Genomic DNA, 10,213 nt, shown 5'->3' on the forward strand with positions numbered 1-10,213 from the left:
CATTTCATCTACGACCCACAGAACTGGACCGCCGCTCAGGCCTACTGCAGACAGACGTACACGGACCTGGTGACGGTGGAAAACTCGTCGGTCATGTCCACCCTCATCTCCACAGCAAACGTCGTCCAGCTGGGGGTCAACGCAGACGTAAAGACTTCTACATTTATACCAACTTCTTGTTTACTCTGGGTTGTTTTTTTTAGTCATTACATAAATGATTCATCTACACTAACTTCCTCAATCTGAATATGAGAAAACATGCTTCCTTTTATCAAACCTCATCTTTATTCGGTGTTATTTTATTGTAACAATCATTGTTTTGACCTCTAAAACATGCAAAGGTGTTTATTCATGAGGTCCTGATCACGCCTCTCTAAAACAGATTTACGTCTTTTAAATGTCGAACCTCTCCTGCTTGCAGCTCTGATACTTCTGTTGTTTTTCAGTATTTTAATGTATTTTCATATATTTATAAATGTTTCTGGAGGTGTGGGCTTGAAATGAAGAAAGAAAGCAGCAAAGTTCTGACTCCAATGGTTTAGACCCATAGACATGAATATGCGCCCCACTGGGAGCTGGAGAGCGAAACAGTGTTACCGCCATATTGGTTAGGTCCCTCACTCTCCAAACCCAACGCAGGCTGAGCAACTGTGCTCGTTTTTTGTACGGCCTATGGCTGAAAACAGATCTGGGACTTGTCTAGCCTACCTGTTAAGATTAAGTTACTTTTATAGAATTACATTTATACTGTAACTATCATGCCATGCCATATGTCTGATCAAGTGATCATTTTAGTTGGGTAAACACGTTCCTCTGCAGAAAAAAATGCACTGGGGAAGAATGGAGACCCAGCCAAGATGGCGGACAGCAGTAGCTCCAACTGGCAGCACCAGTCACGGCGCGTCTACGTATATGTCTGTGTTCGTTCTCGTCTGAATCAGAAAAATATGGTTGAAAAGGAAACATGCGCTCCCAAGTGGCTGGACACACTAAGCCCCGCCCCACCGCTGGGTCATTGGTCCGTCACTGGTACCAGTAGCTGGGTCTAGATAACACTGGTCTGTAACTGGTACCAGTAGCTGGGTCTAGATAACACTGGTCTGTAACTGGTACCAGTAGCTGGGTCTAGATAACACTGGTCTGTAACTGGTACCAGTAGCTGGGTCTAGATAACACTGGTCTGTAACTGGTACCAGTAGCTGGGTCTAGTTAACACTGGTCTGTAACTGGTACCAGTAGCTGGGTCTAGATAACACTGGTCTGTAACTGGTACCAGTAGCTGGGTCTAGATAACACTGGTCTGTAACTGGTACCAGTAGCTGGGTCTAGATAACACTGGTCTGTAACTGGTACCAGTAGCTGGGTCTAGTTAACACTGGTCTGTAACTGGTACCAGTAGCTGGGTCTAGTTAACACTGGTCTGTAACTGGTACCAGTAGCTGAAACATCCCATTACTTAGTGATAAGGAGTCAGATTGAAACTACAACTCGTGCAACACCCGAGGCTCGGGTCCTGAGACTACTCAAACACAGGTCAGCTGTTTGCTGTTTGTTCAGGCCTGGATCGGTTTGTTTGATGACGTCGACAGCTGGAGGTGGTCCTACTCAAACTCGAGTTTCTACCGAGGATACGAGGCTGCGTTCAGGAACTGGGTCTCTGGACAGCCGGACAACGTCGGTCCTGGAGAGGCCTGTGTGGAGATGACCAGCGCTGGAGCCTGGAACGACCTGAACTGCGAGTCGCTGCGCGGGTCCGTCTGTGCCTCTGTCAGCGGTGAGTCTCTGAACAAACTCTGAGACGTCTTCTTTATACAAATGAAAATGAAGCGATTAAACGAATAAAATCTGTTTGAGAACAAGTAAACAAAGCGGCGAAACACAAATCCGATGTTTTACATGTTTAACTGGTTTAATCAAACAAACACACCAAATGAAAGGAGGAGGCCGTTTAGAAAAAGGAGTAAACTTTTTTAACCACTAAACGTTCTCACCACCACCAGGGGGCAGCAGACATGCACAGGCCTGGTTTGATGAAGGTACTAATCCTGATGCTAATCCTGAAAAACATGAGATGTAAAAGTGATGCAACTTGTGTCTATTTCTGTAAACACAAAACAAACATTTCACACTAAACGGTCCTTTTGTTAATGATACTTACTGCATTATTAAGCATTGACATAGGTGGAGTCCCATATGGAACCCACATGGGCAAGCCGTGTGGTCCCACCAGGGTTTCCCCACAAACATTCTAAACCCTCTGAAAACTCATGTAGGGCCCATTAAAACCTATGTGGGCAAACCCCTTTGGGGCCACCATGGAAACTGCAGATAAACCCTGGTGGGACCCATACAGCTTGCGCATATAGGTTCCACATGGGGCCCACCTGTGTGTGCTGACTGGGTAACAGCCTGTTTTTGGTTTGTTTTCAGGAAAAGGTGCATCTTTAATCCCCGTCACTTCTGCTTGGAGCTGGACTCAGGCTCAGAGCTACTGCAGAACCTACTACACGGACCTGGCCAGCGCCAGAGACATCACAGAGAGCAACAGCATAGCTTCTCTGGTTCCTGCAGGAGGATCGTACTGGTTCGGCCTTTTCAGAGATCACTGGAAGTGGTCGAACGGAGGCCAGAGCAGTTACACCAACTGGGCGTACGGCCAACCAGACGGATCCACGGACACTTGTGTCGCGGCTGGCTTTGGAGACTCTGGATTGTGGCGAGGCCGGTCGTGTAGCGAGACGAAGGCTTTCATTTGCTACATTGGTGAGCCATAAACTGTGTGTGTGTGTGTGTGTGTGTGTGTGTGTGTGTGTGTGTGTGTGTGTGTGTGTGTGTGTGTGTGTGTGTGTGTGTGTGTGTTGGTTTCATTAACATCTGATCTCCTGTAACTGATTCAGACCCAATCCCGTTTACGAGGCAGGAGATTAGGATCCGGCTGCTGAAAACTTCCTCCTTGGACCTGAATGATGCTGCTGTTCTGCAAAGCCTGCTGGTGGGGGTGAGTCCGGTCCAGGAGCGTCTCTGTTCAAAGTTTAGTTCTGGTTGAACTGGCTGTTTAATTGTATTGTCCAGAAGTTGATTTGAATTTAAATTTCTTTTCAATGACATCCCTTTATTTGGAGTCTGGATTTCTGATTGAATCAGTTCTGGGACAAGCTCCAGAAATAAAAAATAAAAAATTACAAAAGACCAATAAAAGATCAATAAAAAAATGAAACAGAGGTTACAACTGATGACAGTTATGATGTGATTTCCATCCTGCTTTCTAAGATGTTTTGTTTGAATTTTGTGCTAAAGGCATTTGAACGCAGAAGGAACGTAAGTTTTCCCTCAGAGGCGTTTCTGTGGAGAGTAGAGCGGGACTGAGGGGGTTTTGACCTCCAGGATGCCAAATGATGTTTCCTGTTTCAGCTCAAACAGAAGTTAGAGGACCAGGGAGTGAAATCGAAGGTGAACCTCAGCTGGACCAAGCAGCCAAACGGACGGATCTTCTACAAAGAGAACGGAAACTACAAAAATTAACAAGATGGCAGGACCATTTCCCAATGTTGGGGTTTCTTTCACAATAAAACCCTTCTGATTCAGACTCCGACGTCTCAGTGATGAACTTTGAGTTTCCTTGTGTGATTCTGAATTTTCAGCAAATATTTTAGTTGAAGTATATTAACAGTAGTTAAATAAATAAAATGTGATCTATTCAAATCTATTTACTATCTGTTTACATCCTTAGAGGTTGTTTACAAGTGAATAAATGTATTTGTGTTTTAGAGACTAGCAGACATGGCTGTCCAAATAAAAGGTTAAAGGTGCTATAAAATAGGGGTTCATCAATCACGGGGTCTGGTTTTAAATTTTATTTAGCGTTAGAAACTCTTCTCAAAAAGTGATCAGTTTATAAAGATTTTTACTTACTAAGATTTAAACTTGTCTTAGAAAATATCGGTTGCTTAATTTAAGCCAACAAAACTATTGAATTGGTTAAAAAAGTTTTATATTAATACAGCCTAATGTATTTATGTTTGCTGCTCAGCTAAACCAGTAATCTGAGCTCATTTCTGCCGTTTGTCTTGCTTGTCAAAGTCACTGCTTTATTTTTGTTTGTTTTAGTAACTTTCTAATTATATTCATAATTAAAGACCAAGTCACCACCAAGTCACTGTCACACTGCATTTGAATTAAATTCTGCCATTGCTATTGGCTAAGAGGTACTCTATGATGTTAGCTGGTACCAAATGATGTCATAATGTCGTTGTGAGCGTGTGTGTGTGTGTGTGTGTGTGTGTGTGTGTGTGTGTGTGTGTGTGTGTATTTTTTAGCAGCTCCGCCCACTTGGTCTGCCAGGCAACAGCATTTTTTGCACTTTTCAAACAGGAAGTAGTGGAGTAAGACTCTGGTAGGGGGTGACTTCCTCTGTACCGGGTCGGCCCGGGCCGGGTAGCCCCAGTCGGCCCCAGCCTGGCCCGGTTGATTCCACACATCCTTGTCTTAAGCCCATGTGGGCTGATTCTACCCACCAATCGGAGGCTTGCTCTAATGGAAGGTGTGAATTTGCTGTCAGCAGTGGGTGTGTTGGCCCTGGTCGGCCTGAAGCAGACCCCCTCGAGAATCAATCAATCAATCAAATTTTATTTCTAAAGCGCTTTTCAAACAAAGTGTTATTCAAAGTGCTTTACAAAATGACCCCAGATTCCCATAACAGGTTAAAAACATTAACAAACATATGCAATCACACGCACACACACACAGACTCACACACACACAAGTAAAAATTATATTAGGCTGAGTCCAGATGAGCCAAGTATGGTAACGCAAGGAAACGCCATCAGAGGAGCCGTCTGTCCCGGCAGCATCAGGTCTTCCACACTAAGTCAGGGCGCTCAGTGGAGGGGAAGCATAGACCCCCACCTATAGAGAAGAGGGCTGAGAATGAGCCTTGGTTGGCCCGGAAAAATACCAGGCCACCCAGATGTGAAATCAACCTACGCTACCCGGCCCGGGCCGTCCCGGTACAGATGGGAATGGCCGATATGTCTACCCTGTTTCGAAACAGTGTTTAGTATAGATATGTTCCCCTTCAAAACTTTCCCCATCTGGCTAAGTTAACCCTCTCAGCTAATAGGAGTATATTTCTAGAGTAGAAGAATAAAACAATCTCAATATTTAAAATACATTAGGTCAGCTGTGTTGTCAGATGAGAGTGTGACTTTATTTTCCTATTAAACACGGGAGAAACACGATATCTATGTATATTTTATAACATTTGCTGTTTTGATAACTGAGCCTCGAAGCTAATGCGGAAGTAGGTCAACCACGGCAACGTACTTGGGCTCAACACCCGCTCCTCAAAGATCTGGTGGGATGGGAACAGCAGAACTGAACGTTGCTCAGGTATTTTATTTATCTTAATCTGCTAGAAATGTGTCATTGTCGCTGATTTTTTCACTAAGTGAATCAAATAAAAAAACTTTTGCAATGTAGCTCTGAAACGACTTTAGATGGTTATTTAGGTCCAACGTTATATCTCCGAGGGTACGCGAACGCATCTCAACGTCACGTCGGTTCGTCCTTTTGTTACCATAGTGACGGAGCAGCAGCAGTCCGAGTTTAGCTCGTTTAGTCAAAAGTTAGTAAAGAAGAGCTTATTTCCGGATTTAACTGCGGTCAGACTGGGTACGTGAAGGTTTCTGGCGTTTAAAGCCTAAAACTAGCATCATTTAAACTAATTTAACCGTTTAGTTTAGTAGCTTTACAATTTAAATGTGAGCTTCCGGTCAGATTTTCCGAAGAAACAACAGTATGAAGCTCTTGCTTTTAGGTCGTTTAAGAACCCGCTGGTTTCTTGTGTCATTGCTGACATCAGTTGTCTGTGCTTTGACCTTTAACCTCTGGGCGAACATTCTGAAACTCCTATGAAATGTCTCCCACTCCAGATTCTGCTGATATTTATATATGTTAACGGATAAATCATCATTGTTTGGATGTTTATAGCTTTTAGATGATGGAGAATGTTTCATGTCATCAAGGAAAAAGCTGAAATAAGTGAAGAGGAGGAGATGGAGAAGAAGAGGCAGGAGCTCAAGCAGACGGATCAGAAAGAAGCTCCAACCAACTGCTGGGTTTCAGACCACCAGGAGCTTCAGTGAGCACACACACACACACACACACACACACACACACACACACACACACACACACACACACACACACACACACGTACATGGGAATGGGATCAGGGTCTAAAACCACCAAGTAGTTCCCGAGCGCAGCCACAGCTGGCCCTAAGCAGACCCTTTTCCTAAAGCAGGAAGATTTGTTGGATTTATGTATCGATTCCTTTCTTTCCAGATTATCATCAGAGAATAAGGTTTAGGTGAGAACTGAGGTTTAGTTACGTGTAAACGCGTTGGTCCATCTGTGTGATAATAATAATAATAATAATAATAATAATAATAATAATAATAATAATAATAATGCATTGAACTTATATAGCGCTTTTCTAGACCCCCAAAGACGCTTTCATACACTCTCACATTCACACACTGCTAGTGATGGTAAGCTACTTGTAGCCACAGCCGCCCTGGGGAGGTCTGACAGAGGCGAGGCTGCCATTTGGCGCCGTCGGCCCCTCTGACCACCACTAACACAGGCAAGTTGGGTGAAGTGTCTTGCCCAAGGACGCAACAGCAGGATACCCCTGGCGGGAGCTGGAATCGAACCCATGACCCTCCAATCATGAGGCGACCCGCTCTACCACCTGAGCTCCTGCTGCTGCTGATGAGATCTGTCTGGTTGAACACGTCTGGATTGTTTATCTGGGAGTTCGAGTCAAACGGCTCAACTCCTCTGAGCATCTCCGGTGTCATCCTTCTGCTTCAACCTCCAACTAACTGAAGACGCTTCTGCCAACATGAGGAAGTCCAGACGGTACCAGCAATAGCTGGCTGAACCGGGTCTGGTGTTGCCAGGCTACCTTCACACTGCAGGCAAAGGTGGTGCCAACTCAGCGTTTTTATTGAGGTCTGAACAGATCGGATCCGACCCAGGTGGCCTCTCTGAACCATCACGCCACATAGCTTTTACACCTGACCAACGGCACGAGTCTGCTCCTGAGGAAAACATCAGGTTCCTGTTCTCCACAGCCCTGAGTCCTACAGGATCAACTCCCCCGCTGAGACCCGACTGGTGACCCTCGCTGAAAACTTCCAGCTCCAGTATTCACGCCAGTATCCCGACCGCCGTCCGCTGCTGCTCTGTCCTCTGAACGAGTGTGGCGTCAGGGTGAGACTTCTCTAAATCCTCCGAGTCCAGATGCTGTTGCTCCGTCTGATGTGCTTTCTCTTATTCAGAAGTTTGTGTCGACCACGATCCGGCCCTCGCCAACCGGACGCTGTGGCCTCCAGACCTGGCAGGGCTGCGCGGCGTTGGTGGCGGACCTTCTGATGCTGGAGCCTTTGGATCCTCCCACTGAGCTGGTCAGAGGAGAACGTCTTTGTCTGAGTTTAACCCACCGAGACGTCACATGTTCAGTCAGAACGTCGCACTTATGAACGACCAGACTTCAGATCCAGTAATCCTGATTTCCTGCTGTTCTGTTTTTCTGATTCTGATCAGCCGAGCGAGCTGTTCTCCCCCACGTCTGTGCTGCGTCGTCAGACGGGCACCTGCTTCGACTTCGCCACCCTGCTGTGCAGTCTGCTGCTGGGCATCAGCTATGACGCCTACTGCGTCAGCGGCTACGCAGACCGGCAGGTGTGTCTGCTGGACCGGAGCCAGGAGCGCTGCCCACTACTGGACACTCAGGTAGGCGTCTCCCAGCCGCCGCTCAGACAGACGGCCGTCTCACTGTTTCATGAGTCCAGATGCTGTTCCTCCGTCTGACGTGCTTTCTCTTATTCAGAAGTTTGTGTCGACCACGATCCGGCCCACGCCAACCGGACGCTGTGACCTCCAGACCTGGCAGGGCTGCGCTGCGTTGGTGGCGGACCTTCCGGTCTCTGAGCAGAAACAGACGGAGAACAAATACGGGCTGAGAAGACCCAGGAATCGGAGCCGCCACATTCTAAAGCAGCAGGAGGAGAAGAGCCACGAGGCAGCAGCGCAGAAACGGGAGCCAGGAGAGGTAACAGCAGGTGGAGACATCTGGCCACCGATGCTGACGGCTCAGACGGTCACAGAAAAGAGAGACGAGTCCCGGGAGAATCAGAAACAGAAAGCTAAAGTCCTCATCTCGAGGTTTTACGTCAGATTGTTGTTAGAAAAGACAAAAATAGAAGCTCAAGCTTTGTTTAGACCTCCGAGTCCGTGTTTGATGTTTTAGAAACAAGAAAAGGTTCTGAAAGTCTCTCCTAACACGCAGGAAGTGGAGCGTCCTCCGTCTGTCCACTCCCTGCATGGCAACTGGGTTCACTGCTGGGTTCTGGTTCTGTCCGGAAGGTCCAACGTTCAGGAGAACTTCTTCATCGACCCTCTGACGGGGAACAGCTTCCCAACAGACCACCAGCGCTTCCTGGGCATCGAGAGCGTCTGGAACCACCGGAGCTATTACGTCAACAGGCAGGTCTGCAGCAGCGGCTGCAAGGTGGGTCCAGAACCGGGCCAGAAAAGTTCTGAAACAGAGTAGGTGTGTTCCTCCTGCTGACCCGTCTTGTGTGTGTGCGTGCGTGTGTGTGTGTGTGTGTGTGTGTGTGTGTGTGTGTGTGTGTGTGTGTGTGTGTGTGTGTGTGTGTGTGTGTGTGTGTGTGTGTGTGTGTGTGTGTGTGTGCGTGCGTGCGTGTGTGTGTGTGTGTGTGTGTGTGTGTGTGTGTGTGTGTGTGTTTGTGTGTGTGTGTGCGTGCGTGCGTGTGTGTGTGTGTGTGTGTGTTTGTGTGCAGGAAGTGAAGTTTGACCTGGAGGATTTAAATCTGTGGGAACCGGTTCTGTTTGGTTCCACCAGCAAAAAGCAGCCGATTCTGGAGGTTCAGAAGAGAAAACAGAATGGGCCTGAGTGTGTGTGTGTGTGCGTGCGTGTGTGTGTGTGTGCGTGTGTGCGTGTGTGTGTGTGTGTGTGTGAGAGAGAGAGAGAGCCAGAACCAGGAAACCGGGGCGGTTTAGTTGCAGCGGAACATAATTATGAAACTTTTAATTCTTTAATTTTATTTTTCTGATTTTTATCAAATCTGATGTTATTTTTTTCTCTTTATGTCAAATAAAAAAACAGCAAAAGTTCTGAAAATGTTTTTCTTTAAAGAGCAAGTCACTCCAAATCAACATTTTTTTTTTGCTGATAAACTAAATAAATGCGTGTCTCATCGTGTTGCAGACACGTTCAGTCAATAATTCGGCACTTTAGTTAATCTTAGTTAAAATTTAAATATTCTGCCTAAAACTGTCAGCGATGCGCCGTCGTCAGGCAAAAACTCAGCACTGCATTTGAATTTAAATCTGCCATCGCTATTGGCTAAGAGGTACATTACGATGTCACTATGTTTTGAGTGTGTATTTGTTAGCGGCTCCGCCCTCTCGGTCTGCTAGGCAACAGCATTTGTTGCATTTTTCAAACAGGAAGTGGGAGTGGAGTAATACTCTGGTAGGGGGTGACTTGCTCTTTAATAATCACCTTAAAGAAACTCCTCATAAATATTTACAGTTTCACTAAAAAACAATAACTGTGTTTAATGATGAAAAAGTTAATTATGAGCTCTTATTCTGAAGGCAGCGCTGCCCAGAGTGTTTGAGATGCCAAGGTCATGGGTTGGTTCCATTGCCATCTCAGAAAAAGGTCAGAGGTCATAAAGTTTGCGCTCATCAGTGAGCAAACAGATTCAACCTGCTGAAAGCTCGACTCTGTTCTGGTTCAGACCAGGTGAGGCGCTGGCCCGACGGAAAGAAGGTGACCCGCTTCAGAAAAGCAAACCTGGAGGAGTTTGTACCGGGTGTGAACGCAGACGGACTCGTCACCCGATTAACGACCTACAGAGACCCGAGCTGTGAGACCCGCCGAGTCCTGCAGCACAGGGCTTCACGATGCGTGCTACAAACACCCGCTGTGTGTGTGTGTGTGTGTGTGTGTGTGTGTGTGTGTGTGTGTGTGTGTGTGTGTGTGTGTGTGTGTGTGTGTGTGTGTGTGTGTGTGTGTGTGTGTGTGTGTGTGTGTGTGTGTGTGTGTGTGCAGGCTCTGAGGTAGCCATGGTGAAGGAGTGGTACAGCAACGGCAGGGATCATCTGGAGGAGAAGA

At 46.6% G+C, this 10,213-nt stretch overlaps 2 protein-coding genes across 2 annotated transcripts in view; both read left to right on the forward strand.

Moving 5' to 3' along the window:
* The first annotated feature begins 2,204 nt into the window (after nucleotides 1-2,204).
* Nucleotides 2,205-3,522, forward strand: LOC139063264 (C-type lectin 1-like). The gene is made up of 6 exons (XM_070544588.1): nucleotides 2,205-2,231; nucleotides 2,329-2,338; nucleotides 2,431-2,763; nucleotides 2,898-2,998; nucleotides 3,298-3,318; nucleotides 3,412-3,522. Exons 1-6 carry the CDS (start codon nucleotides 2,205-2,207, stop codon nucleotides 3,520-3,522), a joined length of 603 nt encoding a protein of 200 aa, XP_070400689.1.
* A 1,768-nt stretch (nucleotides 3,523-5,290) lies between these two features.
* Nucleotides 5,291-10,213, forward strand: part of ccdc135 (coiled-coil domain containing 135) — a gene marked incomplete in the record, with an annotated part of 8,195 nt that continues 3,272 nt past the window's right edge. The window contains 11 exon segments of the mRNA XM_070545243.1: nucleotides 5,291-5,388; nucleotides 6,024-6,139; nucleotides 7,140-7,278; nucleotides 7,347-7,472; nucleotides 7,612-7,800; nucleotides 7,898-8,119; nucleotides 8,357-8,578; nucleotides 8,871-8,954; nucleotides 9,691-9,757; nucleotides 9,837-9,965; nucleotides 10,151-10,212. Coding sequence (XP_070401344.1) covers nucleotides 5,359-5,388; nucleotides 6,024-6,139; nucleotides 7,140-7,278; nucleotides 7,347-7,472; nucleotides 7,612-7,800; nucleotides 7,898-8,119; nucleotides 8,357-8,578; nucleotides 8,871-8,954; nucleotides 9,691-9,757; nucleotides 9,837-9,965; nucleotides 10,151-10,212 — 1,386 coding nt within the window.

Source organism: Nothobranchius furzeri, chromosome 15 (assembly GCF_043380555.1).
Source record: "Nothobranchius furzeri strain GRZ-AD chromosome 15, NfurGRZ-RIMD1, whole genome shotgun sequence".
Taxonomy (NCBI): domain Eukaryota; kingdom Metazoa; phylum Chordata; class Actinopteri; order Cyprinodontiformes; family Nothobranchiidae; genus Nothobranchius; species Nothobranchius furzeri.

Excerpts from the sequence above, each read along its gene's own strand:
- LOC139063264 (XM_070544588.1), top strand. The coding sequence starts at position 2,205 with ATGGGCAAGCCGTGTGGTCCCACCAGG. Across the intron at positions 2,764-2,897 it reads GGCTTTCATTTGCTACATTG|ACCCAATCCCGTTTACGAGG; the intron begins GTGAGCCATAAA and ends TAACTGATTCAG. Across the intron at positions 3,319-3,411 it reads CATTTGAACGCAGAAGGAAC|CTCAAACAGAAGTTAGAGGA; the intron begins GTAAGTTTTCCC and ends TTCCTGTTTCAG.